The 27,915-nt window shown below is 28.6% G+C and overlaps 2 protein-coding genes across 2 annotated transcripts in view; one reads left to right on the top strand and one right to left on the bottom strand.

Moving 5' to 3' along the window:
• Positions 1 to 27,915, top strand: part of LOC119677436 (protein timeless homolog) — a 110,535-nt gene that overhangs the window by 52,107 nt on the left and 30,513 nt on the right. The window lies entirely within an intron of this gene.
• On the bottom strand, positions 60 to 9,923 carry LOC119677435. The gene is made up of 2 exons (XM_038088776.1): positions 8,191 to 9,923; positions 60 to 4,030 (listed from the first exon to the last, which is right to left on the bottom strand). The coding sequence occupies exons 1-2, from the start codon at positions 9,370 to 9,372 to the stop codon at positions 341 to 343; spliced, it is 4,872 nt and encodes a 1,623-aa protein (XP_037944704.1). The 5' UTR covers positions 9,373 to 9,923; the 3' UTR covers positions 60 to 340.

Here is a 27,915-nt window from a genome sequence, read left to right as displayed (position 1 = left end):
CAAACCGTTCATAAATAAATAAATTAAAAAACAATGTATTAATTAATTATGGTGTAAAATTGTACTCCTAATTCTTACTAATTCTTGTAAACATATTTATCTCATTTTAATTCCTTTCATATAAACGCTTCATTTTATATATAATAATGATCTTACAATAGTGTGACATACACATTTTGGTTAATACTCTTCAGCACTTGAAGTACTCTGCTTGTTTTTGTTTATCGGATTCACTGAAATAAAATCTATATATAATATAAATATGGTTTCCATTCATGCATCTCTACACACTAAATCGAATTTATTGGAATGGAGAATATTGTCGCTGGAACACCGATTGTCACCATAAATCAAATTTTCGTGTAGGAGGCGGTTGTTTAGTAGATGCCTTATGTCCATTCTTTGTATTTTCGTTATTAGTCAATCCGATTCCATTAGTCATAGATGATGGTGACTGTGTTGACAATGATAAAGCCTTTGCATTTGTTGTACTGATTTCAGTTGTTATTATTGCTGCTGGTACATTATAACTGTTTACCGATAGACCCCCAGAACTGTCAGTGAGAATATCTGTAGCATGATCGGTTTTATTTTTCTTATGCGATACACCTAACAGTTCCATGGGTAATAAATCACTGTGTAATGTATCTGCAGGTTGTCCTGAATCTGGGGTCATTTCAATATAGAAAGAGTCATCCTCCAATGCGGTTGATGAGCGGGAACTGCTAATGCTGCTTGAATATGAGTAGTCATTATTAGTGTTGGTGTTATAACTTGCACCAAGCGAGGAATTGTAGAATTGTTTGCAAAGATTTGATTTATCATCAATAGGTGTTGTTTTTTGTAGCTCTCGTACGTGTAAATTATGTAGTGGAGAGTTGTATGGTGGTTGTAGTCTAGTGCTGTGGTGCCATTTATGTACATTTAGTGATTGATGATTAGTTTGGTAATTAAGAAAACTGTTTGATTCATCTTCATTGAGATGACGTTGATGTGGACGTTGTTGGTGTAGATTACGGCGCCACGGCATATCGCAACGATAAACATGTATTAGCCCCACTAATAGTACCACAAACAGTATAAACGAAAGCAGTATAACTAAGCCTGGATGTGCTGATGTGGTTGCTTTGCGTATGTCCAACCATTGTTCAGACTTTAGCATGCTTTCGGAGTTTGGGAGTGCTGTGTGCGCTTGCATTTCCTCTTTTGGGTACAATTCGCGATGTTCGGAAATGCTATCTACTTCATATAATAATCCTTTTATAGGTGTATTCAGTGTGTTGTGCTTATAATTGATAGAATTGACACTCAAATCTACTGGTCCAGTAGCCGGTTTAAGTTCTTCAAATATTTTGTCGTGAAAGTGTGGAACATGCGCTTCATTTTCACGTGGAGTGTTCACATAATGATGTTGCTTTTGGGGATTTGCATGTTTTATTACCGTCATTTTTTTCATAATTAATGTTGGCTTCTTTCTGTTTTCAATTTTCTTCTCTTGCAAGTTTGGCTTCGTTTCTTCTGAGGTACTTTCCATGAATTCTTTTAACTCGGCATAATGGCCAGAAGTAGCCTGTGCTATCCTTTCATTTAGCTTCATTTGTGGTTCGTCCTCATCAGCTTCGGTTAATCCCGTAATGTCCCGTAACCATTTCGTTTCTTTAAGCTCATTTGCGGCGTATTGGCTTTTAGCCAATATGGCTGCTTCGTTTCCTTCGTTTCTCTCGGTATCTACATTCTGCCCATGATATTCCATGTTAAGTGGTGAATATATAGTTTCTTCTTTATTTAATGTTTTTATGGTAGACATTGTCGTTTTAGGTTTGGAAGCAGGCGGTGTTGCTTTTACTGGCAGCAATAACTGTTCTCCATCTACTAAAATATTTTCGCCTTTGTGCATAAGGAGCGGTGTACCAATTAAGTGCCTATCCTTAACGTGAAGTTGTAATGGTTCATGTTTATGTATTGGCGTTGTGGCAATTGGTTTTCTGAAAGTGGAAGCTGTAGAAGTTGTAGGAATAAATGGTCTTTCTGTTGGTTCTGTGGCTACTTGCGCTGCTGATATTAATAGTGATTGCATGGAATTTGTTGAAATTTTTGTTGGCAATGGTTTTCTTTGATGTTTCGTCTGCTTTAAAATTGTTGTTAAATATCTTGTCGCTGTTGTTGTTATCGTTGGCATTGTATTTGCTCGTTCAGTCACCGCATCAATAATATTTTGTTGACCGAATTTTATATTAGATTCGGAATTTGCTCCTTTAATGCTGGTATTTTTCTCAGTATTTTCAACAATTTTATTACTGTCCTTACTAACTAAACTCTTATCTGTTGATGGTTTTATTATTGCAGTTGTTGCTAAATTTGTCGTTGGCAGAGCTGCTGTTGTTGCAGTTCCTGTTATTGCAGGAGTTGTTGTAATTGGCATGTTTTCTATATTTGTTGTTTGGATTTTCAAATATTGTGTTGCTGCAGTATTGGCAGCTGGTGTCTTGGAACCTTTTTGGCTTAACAAAGTAGTTGTCTCGACATAATTGTTGCTTGATTTTATCGACATATTCGAAACTGTTTGTGGCATATGAATTGCTTCGTTTATTGTCGTAGAGGGAGTATTGTTTGGTTTGAAGCTGCTTACTGGAGTAACATTTGTAGTTGTTTTCATAGTTTGTGGTTTTGGAATGGTTTCATTGTTATTTAATGATACAGGCTCTGAGGTTATTGGCTGCAGCTCCTGTAAATTCTGAGCATGTAATGGTACATCTACGCTTGGCGAAGCAGTTGTGTCCGGTTTTGTGTCTGCATTATTCTCGGTTACAACATTATTATATGGCTCCTTGGATACTGATTCCATGTGGTATGAACTCTTCTTGTACGCTTCTGTTACTACCGATGAAATGGTTGATAAAATAGGTGATAAATTTAAAATTTGCTTTTCATTTAGAATCGTCTTAGATGCTGCTGGTGTGGCTGTTTTCAATGCGGAGTCTGTTGTGTTAGTAGAAAAGTTCATTGAAGCAGCACTACGAATTGCATTCACATTGTGCAGCATCATTTCTGCTGATTCGTCGGAGTTTTTTAATTTTGTTGAATCAAAAAAGTTTTGATAAATTTCCGAAAGTTTTTTATTCTTTGTGATTTCTGAACTAAAGTTTCCTGTTGTATTTTGGATCAAATTAAATGTCACGACTTTCGTTTTTTGAGTTGGTTCCATTTTGCTGTTGTCTGCATTCCTGCTTTCTTTTTTCACATATGCTTTAATGGCACACAATGGAGGAGGAGGTGTAGTTTCCATTGCCAATACTGAAATTTTTGGATTCGATGCTCTTTGGTTGCAAATGCTTTTAAATTTTTCAAAAAAGTTGTATGTTTGCAAAAACTTTTGCTTCAAATTCACATTTTTTGGTATTATAATCTGTTGGGGTTGTTGTTGTTGTTGCTGCTGCTGTTGGTGCTGCTGCTGTAGTTGTTGTTTTTGTGAGTCATGTATTTGTTGTTGACCCATATTTGTACCCACAATTTGTTGCTCTAAATGAAAGTCAGTAAGTTCACTTGTAGTACTACCAGTGTGTTCTGTAATACGACATGGACTGGCCCACTCCGCTATACCCAGCAAATCACTACATCGAATTGGATTATCTTCGAGCAGTAAATCTTTTAAATGTGGCAAAGTGTGTATAATCGCTTGATTAATGGTCTTAATACCAGCTGATTGCAAATTTAATGTTGTTAGTTTGGGTAATGTTAGCGCAGGTATGTACAGTAATTTGTTGCCTGAAAGATCTAAAGTTTGCAAATAATTAAGACCCTGGAATGCTTGTGCTTGTATATCCATTATTTCATTGTTATGTAAAAAGAGGTGCTCAAGAGAAGTTGGTAAACTTAAAGGTACTTTCCGTAGTTTATTGTGATCCAAAAATAACACTTCTAAAATTTCAAGTCTTCCAAGTGCATCATCCTCAATATCTTCCACTTTACTGTAGGAAAGATCAAGATATTGAAGTAATGGATAACTATCTAAGTCGCCACAATTTATACTCTGAAAAAATGAAATACAAAAAAATTATTTAGTACATATTATTTAAAATAAATTATTATAAACTGAATTGAAGTATATGGTATATATGAAGTGTTAAAGTATAATAGATATATAAGCGTAAATGTAATTGAATAATGTTGTTTATAAATGGTGGAAATTTTTTTTTTTAAAGATTTTCTTAACATATCTAAAAGCATATATCGATGTACTACAAAAGAAAACTTATTTTTGATTTTCGACAATTTGATTTTCACTTTATAGTTCAGGCTTTGTACTAAGTGATTACCATTTGTTCCAGTTTATAGCAAATTATGAACGATTTTTTTGGTGAATAATTCGCTTCAAGTGAGGCTTATTTTGTGAGGCGATTTTTTGCCAATAGGAACGAGAACGTCTATATGAAATTACCTTCAAAATGCGAATATTTTACTTAAAGCGGATTATTCTAACTATGATACTTTCGTATGATATTTTCGGATATCGTTTTACTGCACTTCTTTTTACTAAGTACAAATAAAATCCTATAAAAAAAATTTTGTTTTAGTTTTAAATTCACTTTTCCATTTTTTACCGTTGGTTATTTGCCTTTATGAAACCCAAACTAAGTAGAAACAACATCAGCTGCTATGACAGCCGTAAATCTCTTTACCGAAAGGCGTTTAAAAAGATACATTACTATGTCTATCATTTTAGAATGTTATTAAGTACATAGTTAACGAGCTACATCTCAGCACTTTTATACATGTTTTAATAAGATATTCATCTAATTATCAATGCTGAATTTATCTGTAAAATTTTATAATTTTCTTATAAATTTACATCTTTTTCGTTTTTTATGGTTTTTCATTCGGCACGTAGTCGACAAAAATTAAAATTACATGAGGAATTAAGTTCAATTAAATATTTATATATATATATATATATATATATATATATTCATACATAATAAAGAAAAAACGCTTCTTTGAATGCAAACATAGATGTAGATAAATTAAAACGTGAGAAGTGGAAAAAATAATCCAGAATTATTTTTATGTTTGCAAGGTGCTATGATCCTGAGTCGACATTTACGTTTTTAGCAAATACACTTCACTTAAAGCTGTGCCATTATCCTTATTCCAATTATCTTCGTTCCAATTACGTATAATTAAAGCTGCCATCGTTCACAAAAGGTAAAAAGTCGACTTTGCTGATGTTGCATCTCTCAGCATTTTAGCATTTCAGACTTTAGTTCTATTGTGAGTTTTCTTTCTTGTGTTTACAAGCCGTAAAAAATTATGTCTTGTCTATGCCGCACAGGAGCAAAAACCATTTCCCCATCCAATGGAACTTCAGCTCTAATTTATAATAACAACGAAATTGAGCGTTTGCGAAACTGTTTAAGAAATATGAGAGGGAAATAAATCTGTGCTTTATTTAATTTTACCTTTCCTGGTGCTTATAAACCCCAGCCACCCTTAAGTGATGACTGCGGTTTATTATCGCAGCTGGAGTTAACATTTCCAGTTTGCGGTTCAAATGTTGTGTAAACAGATTGCTAAGACATTGTGCCCTTTCCCCCAAAACTCCACCGTTCCTTATCTTAACATTTAAATGCTGAGTTTCAAGTTTCAAATGTTCTTAAATAAAAGCAAATCTACTGGATGGATTTGTATACGAGTATACAAATACATTAGTTTTCTAAGCAAATAAAAATCAAACTCTAAATTTATAGTTATAGCTTGGCCAGGCCTTACTAAATTTCTTGATTTCATTTTTGTTTAATCTTTCTTGCATGGTTTCACACGTCTTTATTTCAGTGATTTAAAATGAAAATCGGATAGATTGATAAAATTATAGTTGGGTTTTTCATAACTTAATATTAATTAATTAATATTAATATTATTTAATGGGAGAAACATATGTAAATGGGAGAAACAAAGTGTACTTGAACATGGGAGAGCCCAAACAGGCATGCGGCATTCCAGAAGATTCATTGATCCTGAACACATCAAAGTTGATGCTATTCTTAACCTGTAAAGAAACGATATTCAACTCTACACTGAACTACTTACAGGACAGGACTGTAGACTTAATTACCACATGAAGAATTTAGGTGCGGTAGAATGTGATTCCTGTCGACTCTGTCACGAGGAGAAGGAAACATTGGAACATATTCTATGCATGTGATCCTGAGAACATAAGCTGTTTTAATTCTCAAAATTAAGTTAAATAAATTTTTTCATTGGTCGACTTTAAGTGTTTGTGAAAATTGGGATAAATAAATATATCGCTGTTTTTAAAATTTTTGGTTAATAACAAATGCTGTCACATAGACCAGTAAAAATGTTCCATGTATATGGCCATATGTATGATGTATGGCTGACGTCAATAATGGTCATATCAGTTAATTTAGCATGGTTCATTCTCGTCGTAGTTTATCATTACTAATGTAAGCACTAAAAAGGTGCATTAAACGGTATTCGATGACGGTCTAATAAAAGTTAAGGAGCTTGCTGAGTTATTGGGCATTTCGCTTGGCAACTCTATAGTAATATTGCACTAAGATATGATAAATCTGGCCGCGTACTTTTTTTTTTTAATGCAATCAGTAAAGTATTTCTATAAATCTGTTTTCATTGATTTAGTAAAAGCCTTAGAAAGTTTTTGAGCTATTGATGAATTAGGGCCATGTTATGCAGAGTGTCTCGGGCATGGCATGAACAAGATTGTTGTTGTTTACAATGTAAATTTTAAATTTTAGAATGAGAGAAAAAACAATATGTTACACTCCAACATATTGTTACACTCTAGTAACCAAAAAGTAATCAAAGTGGTGGATTATCAAAGATGGAAAGTTGACTGATAGTATTATCGGAACAGTTTTCGTAACCTTCAGATTGACTATTATAAAAATAAACTTGTCCCTATTGTAAGAGAAGAAAAACGGATAAAACATATGAAATCAACTAAAATCATCGAAGACATTGTTTTTATAAATAACTTATTGGTTTCTATTATAGGCTTAATTAATGAATTTGTTTTCAGTTTATAATTTAAACTTGTAGATGAATAAAATTTAAGAAAGTTTATTAGTTAATTTATATTTAGTTTTCAATATGTTATCATATCAACTGGTCTATGTTTCCTTCTTTACAAATCGTTAAGGCATTTAAAAATGACTTTTTATTTTCATAAACATCCCTGTTTTTGTGCTGTTTATTGTATCTGCCTACTTCAAGTTATCTTAACAAAATAAATGTTACACTTATATGTTCTAATGAGTTTGAATCTTTACCAGAGATACATGCATATGTTATTTCAAAGAAATTTTCTATATATTGAAACAGTCAAATTCACTAACAGTCTTTTTGGTTGAAATATTTGCTTGACGAAGGATAATGAAGAGTTTTCATTAATTTTGAATGTGTTGAAAATTTACAATTTATCAAAAGTAGTTATAGGATTCACATGCCGAAGATAAGCTAATATTTCATTACGCATAGACGCCTAAACTCCCAACAGCCAGCCCTGTAACAAAGCAGCCACGTCGCACTTCACACTTCAGCCTTCAGCCTTCACTTCATCCACAACTGCCTTTCGGTACATTTTTAATTATACATGGCGGTATAAAATCCAACCATGTGCATAAACGTTTGTAGATTAACAAAGCTAGGATGATGTTGAATGGGATGGGACTAGAACCAGGACTTAGCGATAACATGTCGTTAATTGATGGAAAAAGCGTTGAAATTGCGGTTCGTTGGTTGCACACGCTTGATGGATTTGCTCATTTATCGATTTCGGAAAAATGCGAACATGAAAGCAAAGTTTTATGTGATGTTTTAAAAACAATGTGCTGCGGTGAAGGGAAAGAATGCAACTTTGTAATTGGTTTGGAGTTTTGCGGATGGCAAAAAGGCCATGTAAAGAATTTCAAAGATAGCAAATGCTTATTTTGCGTAAGTCAATATCGTTTTATTTATGGATGTACCATGTATTTATGTAGAAAGCAGCTGATGTGTAATGTTTGTAGGCAATCAATATAAACAAAATAGAGTTGTTAACAAGGTTTGTGGGCAACATAAATGCTTACGCTTGGTTACACGTTATGTGTGTGAGTGATTAGATGCTTAAATTTAATTAAAATGCAATAAGGCAATAAAGTATCTAAAGCTTACCTTAAGCCAATTATCGCTGAGTTTGAGTGTGCGAACAGATTGGGCTAATGCAGCAGGTATTTGACATAATCCAGTACCGCTTGCGTCCAACTCCTTTAAACTCCATGATGCTACAAATTCTTGCATTGATGGTCCTAAGTCTGTATTGTATGCAATTGATAGCCGGACCAGATCGGGTATACCCTGCAATGCGCGTATTGCTTCTCCTTTTAGCCTATTGTGAGACAAATCTAAGAATTGCAAATTTGGCAAAGCTAGAAAGGTCTCATAATCGATATCAGTTATGTTGTTGTAAGACAGAAGTAAAGTATTTAAGCTAAGTAAATTATAAAATGTTTCTCTGTATATGGAGTCCAATTGGTTGTGAGCCAAATTTAGATGTTTGAGATTAAGCATACGTTGTGGAAAAAATGAACTTTCTAAATTTTTGATTTTATTGCATGAAAGATCAAGTGTCTCTAAAACGCTGAAAAGAGATATGTTCAGTACGCTTAAACTTTCTAAATCATTAGAGCTTAGGTAAAGTTCACGCAGTTTGGTATTAGTATTGTTAATACTGGACTTTATGTGATTATTATTGAGATTGAGAGACACTATTGATGAACTGTCATTCAATGGTAGAGATGTTAGTAAATTATGAGATAAATCTGCTTTTTGTAAGTTTCTCAGTTCAGTAAGATTCAGTGCTTGTATTTTATTAAAACTTAAGTCGATTTCAGTGATCGCACTTAAATTATATGTTTCAAAGGTTTCAACAAAAAATTTGTTTAGATCCTTTCTAGTTAAATTTAGTACTTCTTCTGTTTCAATTTGTGTTTCCTCATTTATAGATCTGCGTAGTATCTCATGTGTAGGGTGGTATGAAAGCATTTGATAATATCTCAACTCTTTCTCTTCATTTCTATATGCTGGTTCATTTTCATCTCTTAGAATCCGATGTATAGTTTCATATTTCATTCTTCTCATATCCGTTGTGCTCCCAAGAAAAGGTTCAAAACTTGCAGCTTTTCCAGAGTTACCATTCTTTTCTGTCGATTCTATGAGATTATCTGTTTTGGTACCTTTAACATTGGGTATGAGAGCAGCAGCTGCCAATATGGTGACAGCCGCCAGTACCACAACATCCATTGGTCTTAGTTTGACAAATGCCATTTTGTTTTTATTTTGGCTTCTGTTTGACATTTTTGTAAGTGAAAATAATTTTCAATTTTTTATGTTTTTAATATTCTCTTTGCAATTTAAACTGAAAATTTATGCGTTACGTGATGACGCGTAGTTCTCGTTTGCTTTAAGGTTCTTTACTTTTCTACTTGGCGTATCCTTATTTTCGTATTTTGTTTTCATCTTTTCTACAGTTTAACAGTTTGCTACTGACACTTTTAATTTCGCTTTGGAATGTTTTTTACTTTCCCGTTGTGTTGGGGGTTTCAGGTGAATTTTTCGCTTTGTTCTTTTGGTTTGCTTCCGTGATTGTTTCTTTAAAATTTGTGTCACGTTTGCTTCGCATTTTACTGGGCTAAGTGACAACTGTCAACTGCGTGGCAGCCTTGCTCTAAGCCATGCCCGTTTCCGCAGAACTCTTAGCTCTGAGTTTTTGGCGCATTAATGCGCTCATTAAGAATATGCATTCCCGTTAACGCCAAATTTTCAATTAAGTTAACTAACAGTATTTTTTTTCTCCGAATGTTGCTTGCGTTTCCATCTTTTGCTTGTTTTTTTCCCACTAATTTATATAAAATGTGTAAACACAGACTCATTAATTTTTAATGAAAATTTAAGCAAATCGTTTTGTTTGGTCGTGACGAAAGTTCTGTTTTTTTTTGTAATTTTGTAAAAAGTATTTTAAAATTTTTTGCAATTTGCTTGATTACATCTTAAATGTGAAATAATTTTCTTTATTTCGTTTTTATTTTTTTTTAGTTCCCGTTGAGTAAAAATTCTATCACAATGAAATTCTTGTACTTTGAAATTTCTTGTTTTTTTTCTGTGCAAGTAGTCGTTAGATGGTTGTGATGCCTGAAACATTCAGAAAAAAAATATATATATTAAAACTATTTCAAAAATAATTAATTTCAAAAGTTATATAAATTTATTAATTATTTGTTTCTAAAAATCATTTTTCCATATGTTTACTAGGTATTACTTGCATTCTGCAAGCCGTGAGTACAAAAATCTACTCTTTTAATAAGTCGGAGACAGAAATCACATTTTCTATTATAATTTTAATTAGTAATTTTTGTCACTGTTTGTGTTTGATTGAGAATAATTTTATTTTTTTTATTTAGTGAATGGTAGGCTGGCTATAAAACTATCTCGAATGGTCTTTCGAAAGTATTATAGGTTTTAATTGTCCATGTATATAGATGGTGTGTGTGTGGTAGCTGAACTGGAAGGATAAACAAATCCTCTTCAATTAATAGTAGGTAAACGATTGGGCATATCAGAACCAGTCGGACACGACTGTACTTGTGTAGCCAGACTATCAATAGCGATTGCTACATGGCACAACTTGCGCGCTTGAAGAAACAAATTGTGAAACTACGACCCATATGACACAAAAAAAAAAATTCATCAATAATTAGCCTACTAAGATTGGTCAGCAATTCCATCATAAGATTAAAATTTCAACGGTGCTTCTTAACGAATTTGCTTAATTTTTTTGTTAGGAACAAAATGATCGATCCTTCTCATATTGATTTTATTTTAGTGGTTAAAATATTAAAAGCTTTGTATATCATTTTTTATTTATATAATAATTTTATGGATATTGGGTGTTGCTTAATTTCATTTAAATTTGTTCAGGTTTAGATATAGAAATCATACGGCCATTTCATTCCAGGATTCCGTTTTTAAGATTAACAAATCCGGCTTAGTTGACATAAATCATGGTTGTGAATTGTTCCACATATTGATCTTTATGCTTCTGAATAGGTTCTTGGATTAAGTTGGAAATTAAATGAGTAACTTTAAAATCATTAATTGTAATTAATTTAAATACTATCTAAAGAAGTTAATTACGTTTGAATTACTTTCTATATACTTAACAAATTTTTTATATGTGTAATGTATTAAATTAATAATATAATATTGTAAATTCTGTTAAAATTTTAAATTAATTTAATAAAGTTTTAGAAAGTTGTAAGCAATACAAATAAATATCTGAAAGTTTAAGTAAAATGGAATTAATTACATAGAAAGCTACTGCATTTTGATGTGAAATAATGACCTCATATTTTTTTATAAAAAGCTATACATTTGGTAATAATTTTAAATACTGTTTTCCCTTTATATTTTCAGGTACGTAATTTTTTTCACTTGGTTTCGCATAAAAAAAGCAATTTAAAGAAATTTGCATTCGCAAATTTCACCCAGAATGACAATAAATGTGGGTCATTATGTTACTTATTTTTCTTATTTTATAAGGGAAGGAAGAAAGATGCATGCAAGTAAGTCATTCGATAAGATAAAAATTTCTCGTAAATAACTTTTTCATACAAAAAAAAAAAAACGAAATAATAAAAATGAATTTTTTAACATTTAAACATATTTTTATTTAATATCTTATGTACATGAATGAAAAATTTTAAATTATTAAATTCATCATTTAGTAATGCTTTTTATACTTTTAAGAGCAAATAGTTGTGCCATGAAAAATACAACTTTAATATTTTAAGGTTGAAATGTTGCAATGTTGCAATAAACGTGAAAAAATTTCTGTCATGAAATTAATTTTTTGTTAGTACCGCACAGAGATGCATTTTTTCGGAGCAACAATTTTTTCTTTAATGTGCAATGTGAAGTTTCCTGTGGCGCATTTCTCTTCGTTTTGCTGTCCCATTAAATCGGGATTTACTCTTTCAGTAAATGGTAATTGCACTTGAGGACTTTCATAAAAACAACAGTTGCAATGCACTGGAAGTGTACTTTTAGTTGTCAGTTATTTGTATTTTGTTATGTCGCCTGTTCTCTTCTTATCAGTTGAATGGAGTGACACGGCGCAAATCCGAAAATTCAATTAAAAAAAAAATGAAGTAAAACTGCTGCAAGAAAACAGCAAATGGCAAAGAAAACTGGATTAGTTGCCATGTTGCTTTTGCTTACACACAAATAACTTCGGTTTTAAAGGCACTTCCTGATACATATTCCTTATTCAAGTTAATTTGAAGTTTTCCTCCATTCAATATTATGTATCCTGAAATTCTCATTTATATTTCGTGTATGTAATGTTTATTTTGATTGTTATTTCTTGATTCAATTTTATAAGATTTTTAAATATCACTGACGAAAGTTGCTAAAAATAAACTTAAGTACTATAATGTCGTTAAATGTATGCGAAATATTAAAATAATTTAATTTTATTAACAACGACTAAAAGTTTTTATTAATTTTTTTTTAAAATATTCTTATTGAATTTTAAATATAGAATATTTACAAGTTATTTGACATGGTTTTTTTGAAAAAATAATTTTTGATTCTGTGTAGTTTATATAAACTATTATTTCGATTAATTATGGTTTGCAGATTGTTTGATTTTGTAAATAATTATATTTTGCACACTAGTGTTCTATATGGCGAATAAATGTACATTTGTGTAGATTAGATCCCCACACATTGAATTATTTAAGTATGAAATATTATTAACATTAGTTTCTCAATGTCCATAACTTCTGTAAAGATATTCCCAAAATATTTTTAAAGCTTTTTGTAGAGAATTAAATTATTTATTTTATTATTGTTAAAATATATTAAAACATTTTCTTTTATTTGCAATCTGTTTTTAATATAAAAAATGAATTTTTTGACAAAATATAATTATTGAAAAAGTTAATAAATATTTTAGTTATATGTTTTATATAAATGGTACTAAATTTCTTATAGTTAATATATATTTTATTTATATAATTTTTTAAAATACTTCTTAAATATTTCTACAAAAGATAATTATGAAGAAAGTTTATAAATAATTTTATATCTTTTATATAAATGATACTTAAATTCTTAGTTTATAAATCTTTTATTTACATAATTTATTAGAATGATTTCTAAATTCTTCTGATACGTTTAGAACCTAAACTTTCTTTAATAATAAAAAGTTAATAAAACTTAATAAAAAAGTAAAACTTATAATTTAATTTTTATTTATTATTGATTTATTTGATGTTATTTATTGATGTACTATTCGACAATTTTGTACTTAACAAAATTAATAATCCCCATTACTAATCAAATTCTTTTTCTTTAAGACGACTTAATAAAAAAGTAATTTGTATAATTTATTGATTTATTATTGATTTATTTGATCTATTTGATGTACTATTATTCCAACACTAAAAAATAAAATTGGATTCGACAATTTTGTATTTAATAAAATTAATAATCTCTATTACTAATCTAATTCTTTTCGCATGTTTAAATTAATTTGAATTGAGTTTACTGCGTTAGCTTTAAGATTAAATAAATATGAGGCCTTTTAATGTATGCTCTGCATACTTAAGGACTTACTATTTTATATGTTTAAATTCTCAAAGGCAAAAAAAAGGAAAGAAAAATATTTATTATTAAAAAAGTTTTTCAATTTTATAAAAAGCTTTCATATTTCTGTGAATAGTTTTCCCTTTACACTATTCACTACATAAAAACATCAATTTAGTTCTACATGAATCCCTTGACAAAACATAACATAAACAAATACCATAACTGCAGAAAGAGAAAAATGTATGTTATGACAGAAATGTGAATGTGTCTTTACAGATCTCGCACTTGAGAAATTTTCACTCACATTCACATACATATATAGTCACACACATCCTACATATACTACACATACGTTCAAACCACTCATTTCAACGCTACAATACACCATTTTATTTAAAGTGACTCGAGAAAGGGAAAATGTCGGAACTGGTTAAAATTTGCCTATTCTTGCCTTGAGGCTTATAACATAAACCAAAGTTTAACAAATAAAAATAATAAGGAGAGCCGCCTGCAAACCAACGTAACTACAAATATAGCAAGAAAAACAATAAAACAAGGTTTTTACTTTTTTTTTTGGAAATAATTTTGCACACAATTTCTCTGAAATGTTATTAAACTTTTATTTTTCATCTTTAAATACAAACAAATCCAAAGCAAACATTAATGCGTGTGAGTGTGTTTATGTGTTTATGCCTGTGTCGTATGTATGTTGTGTATGCTGGCCATGTGTGTGTACTCATTGAAAAAGTTTCTGTGCGAATGAGTGCTGTTTATGGTATCTCAAATGTGTAAAAGCATTTTGATCCGATTTTTTAAATAAAAGTTATGCTCCTATTTTTGACTTTTTGATTGATTTTTTCATAAATAAAAAAGTGGCAAATTGTGGCTTTTATATGAAAGATAAAAAGTTGAAGCAAAAGCAAAAGTAAAAATAAAAGTAAAAGCAAAAGGGGAAACCAATTTAAAACTCTAATTTGAAAAGTTTTGTTCTAAAGTAAATAATGTCAAACATATTCGCAAATAATCAACATAACAATTTCTGTTTCTCTTTATTTGTGATTAAATCGCTTGAGTAATTTATGACTTATTGCCACAGGTTTATAAATAAAATAACGAAAATATTGTGAATTCAAATAGTTTAGTAAGTAATAAATAAATAAATAAATATGATTTTTCATTTTAAAGTATTTTAGTTTTGGAATATGATTCGTTTTTTAAATCACCGATGATTTGGGAAAAGAGATGTTTTCGGTAGTACCCTAGATCTAAAAAATCCACAAAAAATTAGACTTATAGTAGTTAAGTATAATTAAAAATATAATATATATATATATATATATAATAATACTTATAATATTTTGAAGTTGAGTTGTTAATTTTTTTTAAATAATATGATATATTAATATAATTAATATAATATAATTAATATACCACGAACACTATTTCCCTATAATTGATGTGTCATTTGAAAAATTTAAAAAAAAAAAAAGCTTTTTTTATATTAATTACTCATACGTCCTGGCAAACTGATTTTCGTTTTTAATTTTTCTGCTTCCTTGCAGCATTTTTTTTTCTTTGAAATCTATAGTCTGCTGAAACCCTATTATCGATCCACAAAAATTTCGTATTAATATTGACTTAATTAAGGTTCTAATTGTATATTGCCATATAAATTAAGCAGTGAAATTTAGTGCGTTTACCTAACATTCAAAATGAATTTTCACTTATTTTTTAAAAAGATTTCTAAAAATAATATAATTCTGAAAATTTTAATTTTTAAAGAAAATTAAATGATAAATCAGAATCAGAATCAAAAACGAAAATTTAATATTTTGATAACACATTTTTCAAAATTTCGTTTAACTGATTATGAAGTGCTTAAACGTACCATATGACCATATTTCTAAAAATAATTTTATAGAGAACATATCAGGTTTTGTTATAAAATCATGGTATGTTACATTAGAACGAATGACTTCCTCAGTGACCTCAAAATTGATCCGATGAAAAAATGCATAAAGCATAGTGCCTTGAAACTATTTACGAAAACTGACAGGCTTACCAACACCGCGTTATTGAATCTCAGAATTTCTCGGGGAGGTGTGCAGATCTGAGGTCAGTTATTGCTTAATCAGATGAAGTGATACACAATAATCTAGTCAAGGCATAGAGAGAGGTAATGAAGAAGCCTCGCAGTTAATAGAGAGTAATAGTGCTTAAGTGCACTGACTCAACTAGCCTCCACATAATAATAAATCAAAAATAAAAAATGACAATTTTTTATGTATATTTTGAAAAATTTTTTTTGTTTTAATATACGTTTAATATTAGTAACTAAATATAGATAATTTGAATAAGTCATCTTATTTACAAAAAGCTTATTTCAATATTTTTACAATTTTAAGCCTTTATTATTTACAGGGCTTGATAAAATGTCTAAAATGGGCTGAAGATCCCAAAAGTTTGTATCTCCCAAGTTTCTAATTTTAGAAATTTTTGTCAAAACATGTGTATTTTTATATTTTATATTTTTATAAAGAAACTCATAAAAATAATTTCAGGCAACTTGGAGGTGATGAGGTCGAAAACCGTACTGCTTGTTAAACAATGATCCATATACAAAATTAAAAAAATTTAATGTCTATGAAGTTAACTATTTTTCAAAATTTCTTTATCAAATATTAATTTCATTGAAACTAGAGTCTTTTGTCACAAATTGATTTTAAAGATAAATTTAAATGAGACATATTACTTTGTCTATATGTTAGAAGATTGAAAAGATGCCAAACCCATAATAGTTTTAATTTTATATCAACATATAATAACAATAAAATTTATTATTATTATTTCATATAAATTTCATATAAATGTCAATAAAACTCAACCACTAATATAAGCATAAAATATATTCCTTATAAATAATGGGCAAACGTTTGGTGCAAGTTCTTATATATTTTGTAGATTTGATAAACGTTGTCATTTCCACTGCATTAAATTTTATTATCGCCTTCGAGATAAAAAATGGGTGAATTTTTACTAAAATCTAAGAGGATACATTTATTGATTTGAACAAATTTTTATTTAAAATGTGAACATCGAACAAATTATAAATTTATTTCAAAAAGGGTGTTAATATTAAATTCAACTGACTTATGACTTATGTACTTACATAAGTTTTTACTTACAACCAAAAACTTACCTATGTATTTTTCTTTTCAACATCCAAAGAATTTTTATTTATTATAGAAATTGTGACTACAGAAGTTAGGACACGAAACTGTGATTCAATATATGTTTTACTATTTTTGAATGGAAAATTTGATATGTGTTGGTGTTTTAAAGCTTTGTGGTTGCATCATCAGATATATCATGTAAAATTTACAAGATATGTAGATATATATAGTGGTCTATATATAAATTTCGTTTAGTAACATGTTTTTTACTTTTCGTTATTTTTAAACGAAACCGTCGAAAATGACGGTTTGCAAATTTTGCAAAAGTGCAGAGTTCAAGGCTAAAAGTTTTCCAAGTTGACATTTTAAAGCAGCTTTGACGTTTATTTATTCAGGATTTATTTTTGATTCTTGAAAAGCTACCATTTTATTCAACATACAGACAATGCAGATAACAGCAAAATTCAAAAATGTTACACATCATTTTATCTTACCTCATGAACTTCAAAATCGTTTACATTAACTGATGTTCAGTCGAAATACAACATTTAAAAGCGAAAAAAAATTATTATGTAAATTACATAAAAATAAAAATAGAAATTATTTTTAAATGGTATTGGAAATTTTTTAATTTTTTTGTATTTTACTAAAAATTAATTAAACAGTAACTATACATAATCAGAATTTAAATAATAAATAAAATATAAAATTATATGTTCCTTATAGTACCGAATTATGTCTATATATGTACATACTCCTAATAAAAGTTCTGAATTTATAGAAAACTGATGTTGAATTTAACTGAATAACCCCTAAATTTGGTTCCCGGAACGACTATGTCTAAATATCTCGTCACATATCTGCTTATACGATCAAGTGACACTCACCCCTTTCAACAGAGACCCAAACGTGAATGACATGTGTGTTATTTGGAATACAATAACAGCAATTCATAATATTAGTTTTTGTCAGTCAACTCAAAACAGGGTATTATTATATATATATATTCTCATATAGTCTTAAAAAGTTCATTCAATTCAGAATATTTTTAGCTAGGCATATAACAATGAAAATAGAATAGTATAGAATGGTTCTGCTCCAGGAATGCCATTTTCCCAGTGAAATCGATCGGGAATATTCACTTAAAGAAAGAAAACTGCGAATATATTTTAAGGTTCATTTTATATCAGTTTATTATATATCTATTGAATATCTTTATGTTCATTTTATATCATTTTGTTATAGGTATACATATTGAATGCGGTGAATTTTGATCGCATAATTTTAATTTATTATAACCAAACCATTCAACAAACTAAAAAATACCAATAAACCCCAGTTTCCACTTTACCTAAGAATGGTGTATATGATGTTCATTAAAACTATTGTTTAAATACACTTAATGTAGTCACTTGTAGGATAGGTACATACATCTAAAAATTCTGAGTAATTACTTCGAAAACAATAATCATTTAATCGATGCCAATAACCTAATCTGAATTAGTAGTTAATAGTCTTTAAATCGTACAGTGTAAATAGGCTTTAAGACAATTATCTTTGCTGAAATTGAAATTGTATTATTATAATTAGAGTGTCATTTGTTTTGTATGGTATTACTTACAGACGAAATGTTTATCTATTAAATCATTTAATTAAAATAGTACTATCATCAATATCTAAAGATATAACATATAAGGCAATTCAAAAAACTTTTTGTTAAGTAAAAGGAATAGATATTAGTTAATATTCTGCTCAATAAGCTATAGCTCGGTACGAGATACAACAGATTTTATACATTGAATTATAAAAATTAAATCAAGTTCAAATGCGACAATATCATTTTTAAGTGTTATTTGTACTAAACCGTTCATCTGAATCAGTTCAGATTTACAAGCAAAAACTAAAATCTATAGATATTTGAGTTAACTATTTTAAACTATATGAATAGCTATCTGATGGTAAAATACTTTAATTCTAAGCTACCAAGAAAGAAGTAAACTTTATTTATTTGAAAATGATTTAAAATAAATAATATAAATATTATTATACATAGTTGTATACATAACTATTTGCATTCAAATGCATTTAAATATATATGTATACATATATATGAATATGAATATGTATATTCAATATCGATTTGAAATACCAAATTGTATTATATGGTATTTTGCTCCATAAGCTCATTTTTGTTTTGAACTCAAATATTGAATATCTTATAAATATTGTTATACAGAGTTTGCTTTTATTATAGTTGGAAGCAATTCTCATACATATATTCCAATCAATCATACTTTTTCTATATTTATTGAATATTTTAATATAATCCTTTTGTAGAGAAAAATATTGTAATTTAGTACAATACAATCTGCAGGTTTTATTAAATCCGCAATATTTTAATCGAATTTATTGATTTTTTCTATCATACTGAAATGTGAAGCTGATATGAAGAACATATACATAAAATATTTTCATATAATTTATTTCTATAATGTTTGGAAAAGTGTGAAAAAAGCTATAAAAATGTATTATAAAAATAACTATAAAAAAGGTCAAAAACTTATATTTTGACCTTGTATCTGCTCTGAATTTTAATATTTATTCAGTTTGAATAGATAAACTCGATATGTAAAGAGGTTGTATATTTGCATGCCAAATAGTAAACAAATGGAAAATACATCTCTCTAGAATACAAACGAAGGGATAAAAGTACACGTACACTGTTTCACATAGACTCGAAGGGTAAAAGGCTCATAACGTTATAGTAAATCACTTCTTTTGAGTATTTACTAAAGTCTGAAGTAACTCTCACATAATAGAAGAAATTTTTAAAGCATTTCAATAAGTATTACTCAATGTATCTTAAGTAAAAAAAGATATGCAAATATATTTTTATCGTAATAGAAAATATTTGTTTATTAAAAATCTTTATAATTTTAAATTTAGTATTTATTCTGATAACTCAAATACGCGGGATTGATGGATAAAGCAATATTGTTAGATGATAAACTCATTTGTATATAAAAAAACACAAGTTCCTAATTAAAATATGATGTGTTTTATTCGAGTTTTGTTGCTATATAAATAAAATATTAAAGAAACTTTCTTACTAAGTAACATTTTTTACTACAAATATAAGGATATCCATTTCGTGGTCTTAATTTGGTGGCACTGTTTCAGTTACATATTTATACTAAAGCGAAAGCATCATCCGTTTAACTAAAGGTTCACAAATAACTGTCTTGAAGAATTCACAGTATATTCTTACATTTGCTTTGAAGCTGTAATGGGTGTGTTATTTTTTGAAAATGATTAACATGTGACACAAATCGTCCATTTTTATCAGCATGATTACTACAACAGCATGATTACTAATTTGTTTTGGTTGATGTTGAAGATGTCGAAGTAAAAGATAAGCAGAACAGTTTATATCACAATCGTCCAAACCTAAAGCGTCCAAATCTAAAGCGTCCCGTCTAAGTTGTGTTGCATCCAAAATTGAAGTTTTAATTAAGTTTTCGGCAGTTTAACTTCAAACATCTGAGCTTTGACCAATATAACTAATTTTATGAGTGCATTAAATATTTATGTATCTTAATTGCTTTTATATTGAACCTAAAGGAAATTAAGTTTAGAACTTATATGCACTATAATAGACATTACACTAGCTTTAAGTTATCATTAAAAAAAACTAATTATTTAATTATTTACAATAATTATTTCTGTAAAGAGAAGTTAACAGATTAACTCAAATCGATTAAGTTTATTGGTTTCTTCTTTAATTAAAAGTACACCATATCGAACATTTTGAATTAAATAGATTCCAACTTCATGCAAAAATCATTATGACATAAAGTAAGCTTAAATACTTTCTTAGTGCATAATAATTATGCTAACTAGTTCCGCACCCTCAGTTATAAATTCTATCATAGTCGCTTTATAAAGTAAAGAAACACTTATTTTCACGCAGTTTGTGCAAATATTTCAGCGTGATCCAGAAGAGTATTTGCGTTGATTTATAACTTGAGATGGGACATGGATAAAACATTAACAGTACACTTCTTATTCATAATGTTTTTTTCAAACGCATATTCGAAAAATATTGAAGTCAGTTTCATCAGCGACACAAATTATAAGTGATTAAAGACTTAGTTATGTTAGTCGGTGCGTATGTAAGATCTTAAGCGAACTTAAGCCAAAGCGAAATGCACAACCAATCACATCTGTGTATTTGTTAGCAACAACATAAATAAAGTTCGCTGCTTTTGTTTACTTTGTTTCTAACAAACACAAAGGTGTGGTTGGTTGTGCATTTCGCCGTGACTTAAGTTCTTACGGTTCGTATCAACTAACTGAGCTTTAAAGCAATTACAGGACAGTACTATGCATGACATTTAGACCATTTCGATTTTGAAAAAAAAAAATTGGCACATTTCAAAGAGCAAAATATGTTATTTTACCATAACAATTCTAAAAGCAAATGGTTCTAACTACATCAAAAAATTTATTCATCGTATTTTAGAAATTTGGATTCATTATATTAATTCATTTAAAGAAAACAAAATTGGAATATGAACATAATATGGACCAAGAAACGGTCTTAGGTATCAAAAATCGGAGTATCATTGCAGCTTGAAGAAGAGTACCTATATCAAATTATATATTTAAATTTAAACTAATTTCTCAAGTAGACGCATAAATATTTTAAATTTATAATTTTGTTTTTAAGGGTTATTGTTTACTTTTTGATGGAAGTAGTTCAATACGAGGTAAATTCATTTCATCTTTAACAAACAATGTGTGGATATACTATAAGTGAAAATCTCAATATTATTTACTAAAGCAATTAATAATAATTTCATTTTTAAGTCGCCCTAATTGGTCACTAGTTAAATAAATTTTATTTAGACCAATATTTTCAGTAGTCATATTTCTATAGTCATCTTCAGCGTTTATACTAAAGTAATCAATATAATAATAATGTTGCACACTACTAAGAGTTTCATTGCTATATATCGTTTATGAAGTAGATCCACTACTTCACTCACAGATGCACCTAGTGCTCAGCTTTCTTGTATAAACATGTTTTTATTATTATAATAGTCATGTCATAATATAATCATGTGTTTATTAAAATAAACAAAAGTCAAAGTGTCAGCTAACAACAAAAAAAAATAATAATTAAAAAATATCATAAAAAAATTCTTTATGTAACGTCTGTATTAATTTTTTTAATGCAAATATAGTATATACATTTTATCTATATATCTTTTATATGGAAAGTTCTGTTTATATGGTTGGAGTGATTGCTACAAACTGTTGTTATTCTATCACTAAGTTATGCTATAATAATAAAATAAATAAGAAATTGTAGTACTTATAAAAACACTTTGAAAAAATTTGAAAATATTCTAATGCCTAAAATTTAAAATTAATTCTAACCATTTTATCTTACAAAGTTAAAAATTTTATAATATCGTTTGGAATTTAGAATAATTTTCGTAAATATCTAATTTTGGTTTTTTTCCTCTTCTTATTGTCTCTCACTAAATTAAACTTTAAATGCTTTATAAAACCAATACTTTTGGAGTCCTTCCATATTTTAAGTTTAACCCAAGCTTCCAAGTTTCGTACGTAATCGGCTTAAATTGCGTATTGTTTCTGTAGTAGCTTCGTTCTTCTTTCTTTTTTCTTTTCTCTGTCTTGAAGGCGCTCACCTACTTTTGTTATTGTATCCTTTGTAGTTGAATTCCGCCTTTCCAAGTAATTGTCTTCATAAATATGCAAATTTTTGGTACTTATGAACATTTGTAACCAAAGTAGGAATTTCTTTTGTAGTCAAGCAAAATCACAAAAGTCCTTGAAATTGTTGAACAAATATTTACACAATTTTTTATATTAAATTTGGTATGAGCTACTATAAGATGCGTGGGTGTAAAGAAGAGAGAAGACAACAATTTGTATATGAACTTATAAAGAATTGCTAACTCTGCACAGATATTAATTTTTTTGACTTGGAAAAACTAAGGTAGGTGTGAATCAATCACTTTATTCTTATATTATTCGATTTTGAGGGATTTAAGGGTCTATTTTATGTTTACATACTATAGGACGGAAACAAAAAAAAAAATTGCGTCCATATATTCTAACTTAAATGCTAATAAAATAAACAAGCCAAAATAAATCGTTTAAGCTTATATTCTCTAACAGAACTCATAAAACCTTTATTAGAGTACTTCACTTCAATGTGTTCCATATAAATACGTAAAAATTATGCTAAAACGAAAAAAGCATAAATTCAGTTCTATGACTTCACTTCACTTCTCGGCGGCACTACTATTCCCACTCCATATGCAGAGGCTGCTTGTATTGAAGTCGGAAGCATAAACTTTGTACCAGTTAGCTTTGTGTCTGCGAAAGACAATGACTGAAGTTTACGATAATATAGGGTGGAAATGCGAGGTGGGAAACACAGCAAGACAATATTACTGATGTAAATGGTTATGTGATTACTTGATTTTTCTATTGTATGTACAAGGAGGTAAGCGGCGGATGCGGTTGTGTTTTGTAAATAAATTCCTGCACTTTGTAGTAGAATGTTTTACAAAAATTTCCTTGAACGAGACTACGTGTGTTTTGGTCTTCTTAAGGTGTGTTTAATGAGTTTTATTTCTTTTCCTTTCTTTTGTTGGATTTGTTGTTGTACATTTGCTTAATTGGGCTTAATTCGAGTTATAGGTAAGTGAAGATGTCGGAGAGGGTTGATTCCTTAAGTGTTACATCAAAACTTTTATATCCTTATAAATTTTATATACATTTTAATATGAAATTCATTTTAAGGGTATGCTTAATTTGTTGTAAAATAAATGCAGATTTCTTATTGTAATCAGTTACTTTTAATTAAGCTTCAATTGTGTTTCATGATTCGTTCATGATTTATACACTAAGTACAATAAAATAAAAAAATGTAGCATGGATAATAGATGCATATATCTATATACAGTGAAAGTTCTATTAAATGAGCGCTTTTTAACCATGTAGTGCTTCTGATTCTTGATTTTGCATACAAAATTAATTTTTTTGATTTAATAGTTCTCTTAATCGGACAGAATTGCTGGTCCCGTCACACAACGTCGGCGAATTAAATTTAAATAATCCTAATTACGTATTTTCTGAACCAGTAGAGACACAAAAATGAGATATATCCGTAAATATGGTTATTGAAATGGATTTCCTTTTAAATGTATTTTAAGATCAATCGGCTTACCAGAACCCCTCCAAATTTGAGCCTAAACATTTTCAACTTTTTCAATAATAATAATAACTTTTTCAAAACAATAATAGATAGAAAATAGATCTATTATATATAATATTATATATATATTATATATAATATATTGTTATAGATAAAGAATGGAAATGACTGGTCAAAAAAAATGATTGTGTTATATTACTTAGGTTCAGACAGTTTCCTTTTTGAGATTAACAAAAAGTTAGTAAGTTAACAATGTTTCGAACCAAATTTAGAGGGGGTGTCAAAATACACTTAAAAGAAAGCCTATTTCAAAAATTATATATAAAGAAATATTGTATTTTAAAATCTCTGCTTGTTCAGAAAGCACCGAATTCTGATCGTCTACTTTTAATTCCGTCACACTGTTTCTCGGAGGCTCCTTAGGTCTCACTATTTAAAAAGAATGATAATAATTGAATGAAAAAATTCAATTGAATGAAAAAAAGAGTTTATAAGTTATGATATAATATTATATTATTAAACAAATTAAATTTATTAAGAGAAGCATACATATTAGTATATATAGAGAAAATATATATATAGATATATATAGAAAAAAACTAAAAAAAATGTTTCTATATATATGTCAACCATAAGTAAAATATGTGTGACATCTTTATATAATTTGACGCAATTAAAATTAATAATAACAATAGATGTTAAAAATCAGCAGGAAGCAAACATGTAAAAAAAGAAAAATGATCTTATGTGCTAATAATTGACTTTAACTGAACAAAAGATATTCAGCTTTTTGAATAGAGACTAGAAAATCTCTCAGACATAGAATATAAGCTTTTAGCCTATAGTGCTTCTTCAGGTCCAGATTGAAAACAGATAATCATAGAGCATATGACAAGAATCCTAATATTAGGACTTCTCCTGATGAAGGAGAAAGCAAATTTGCCGAAATATGTATAGAAAGATAGAGGAAATTAACGCCTGAAATAAAAGTCAATATTTTAAAAAAAAAACCGACTTTAAAATAATTTCCACGTAACAACTCAAAAATTAAAAACAAAGTTACATGTGACTGGAAGCCTCAATACTTTCTATACCGTTGCAATCTTTTGCCAGTTCAGATATAATTAGAGGTCTCGGCTCAGTATTTTCTAGCAAATGCAGACACTTAAAAAAATATACCTAGAAGTTTCATGTCCTTTAATTCATTTTTAAGTAAATTAATGGTAAAAAAATTTGATAACTAAGAAGTGAGTAAATTTTGAAATTTATGGACAATTTTATAATTTAAGTTTTCTTGGCTAATTTTTTTTCAAAATTTTCAATTTTAATTCATTTATTTTTAATTAATCAAAGATAGATCATTATAATTGCAGACAACGCTTGCAAATATAAAAAACTATCTGCGTATCTCTACTGTTTGATCATTTAAACACAATATTATTTATAAATTATTAAATAGGATGTAGAATTACTTTATCTTGCAATAATCGATAATATTAAAATAATTACTTTACAGTACGATATATTTACACTATATCTTATATCTATCTTATAAAGAGTGCTTCAGAGACTTCATTAAATTTTTATTTAATTGAAGTTTTTAAGTTCTACTACTAGAGAGTATATATCTTTGTTGATTAAAATCACAAAAGTAAATAAAAAATGTAAAATTAAAGCAATAAATTTTTTTGTTAGAAGTCAACAATCAACCTTTCAAAAAAAAAGCTTAGAAGTAAGTAAACGGTAAAAAGTTTTGTAATTAAGATTGAAAAAAAAAAAAGAAAAAATTACCAAATTAGCATAATCCACTGCGGACAGGATGCTAAACTCTTTCTGCCGTTAATTAAGAAGAGCGAGAATAATTTTCGGATATCGCACAGATTTTATCAAAACGCGGAGTCGGTTTTTTGCTGCGTTAAATTAGGGAACGCGAAATTAGAGTTTGACAAATATTCAGCATTTTTTATGCGCGGCTGTTGTGATTAATAATCTGCAGAGTTTTTTATTTCCTTTTATTTTAATTTTATTTTTATTTTGTAAGTTTTTCTCTTTGAATTTGTTATTTTTATATGTTTTTGGTAAACCAGAATTTTCTCTTCCAGTATAAACTTTTTATTTTTGCTTATATTTGCTTAAATGTGCTTCAATTCTTGATTTCTTAACTACTTTTGCAAACAATTGATTAACTTTTTTTTGTAGTTTATTTTATACACGAACACAGATACTTTTTTTTTATCCAAAATTATTTATATGAGTTCCATTGTTCCATGAGTTCCATGGGTTTTTATTTTAAATATTTGCTTCAGTTTTATTGCCTAAAAAATGCAAACAATATAATTGAATACAAAACATATTCTAACTTCATTATGATAATATACTTGTATCATGGACTAGCCTACTATCAACTATCTGTTCCTTTCAATGGCTTTGTCGAACACTAAGCACACTATGAAAAATTTAATAGATACAAAGGCATAACTAAAAGTTTTTGACAAATATTTTGCACGTATTCGAAATGAATTGGTATGGGGCTTGAAAATGCTTGAAAGTGGGATGCCTATGAATTAAAAAAATATATGACACATTTGCGTAGGCTAATACAAGTATGAAATGGATATAAAGTCTGCTATTTTTAGTCATATATACCTATGTAAATACATATATGCCCAAAAGTGACATTTAACTAAAGCTTAAACATATTTGAAGTTTGCATGTGAATTTCAATTCAAGCATCTACTCTCTGTCCGGCTCTTCTGTCTGTTTTTGTTGAGTTGTAACAAGATACCGGAAATAACCAGTGCCATTGTGATATTTGATGAAGTCAATTATATATTCATGCCAAATACACAATCAGTAATTCTATCAACTTCCTCATTCCTATTTGCCAGCTGCACATACTATTTCCAATTAAAAGTACACATGGAGCTCCATTATTTACAGAATATCGGTTGTATTCTTCCAAATCCTAACTAAAATCCTTTTTATTTAGCTTTAATTAAAACTATAAATTCTGAGATATTTTTATATCAATGATTTCACTTTATTGTAAGTTGTTATCATATATTTTTCTTAAATTCTCACAATCACGTTTTAGAAGTTTTGTAATAAATTTTGTACATTGTTTTTTTTTTGTATTCTCACCAAAAACCACAAACCGTTATTGACTTTATTAAGTACTAAAAGGATTTTCGTATTTTCGTCCTTACGGGCGTAAATTCAGCACAAAACTGAGCCAAAATTTGTCTAGGTCCTGCTTAAATAATATGTGCTTCGGTTTCCAGTTAAAATACTTATGACTTCTGTGCTTGTTGTTTTTGTGTCCTTAGAGAGAGATATTTGTGTTTTTTAGGAGTACATGCGCAATGAAACTTTACTTATAAATTCAACTTGAGCTGCACTGCTTGAATGTATCGGCATTTATCCGAATTTTTCTCTTGTATTTAAACAGCAATTATTAAATATGTTAATATTATCTTTTATTTAACAAAAGTTTATATTTGGTCTTTGTAAGCATTTCTTGGCTTTTGTTTAAAGGAAAATTTTTGAAGACACCTGTTATTATATTTATTTATGTAGACGAGAGTATAAAGTTAGATTAGAGTTATTATTAGAACAATATTCTAATAATAATATATAATCACAATAAAACGAAATGCTCTTTATGCTTTGAGACGTTTCTATTTGAAATTTACATCACTAAACTGCATTTTAAGAAAGGGACACTTTATTTTGGTCGATTCAAATTGGATCCAAACAGTTTTATTAGTTTTGTTTTCTAAGTTTTTTTTATTTAATTGTTTGATATTTTAAAATAAACTGTGT

The sequence above is a fragment of the Teleopsis dalmanni genome, chromosome 2 (genome assembly GCF_002237135.1).
Source record: "Teleopsis dalmanni isolate 2A chromosome 2, ASM223713v2, whole genome shotgun sequence".
Classification (NCBI taxonomy): Eukaryota; Metazoa; Arthropoda; class Insecta; order Diptera; family Diopsidae; genus Teleopsis; species Teleopsis dalmanni.
This window is presented reverse-complemented; position numbering and strand designations above follow the sequence as displayed.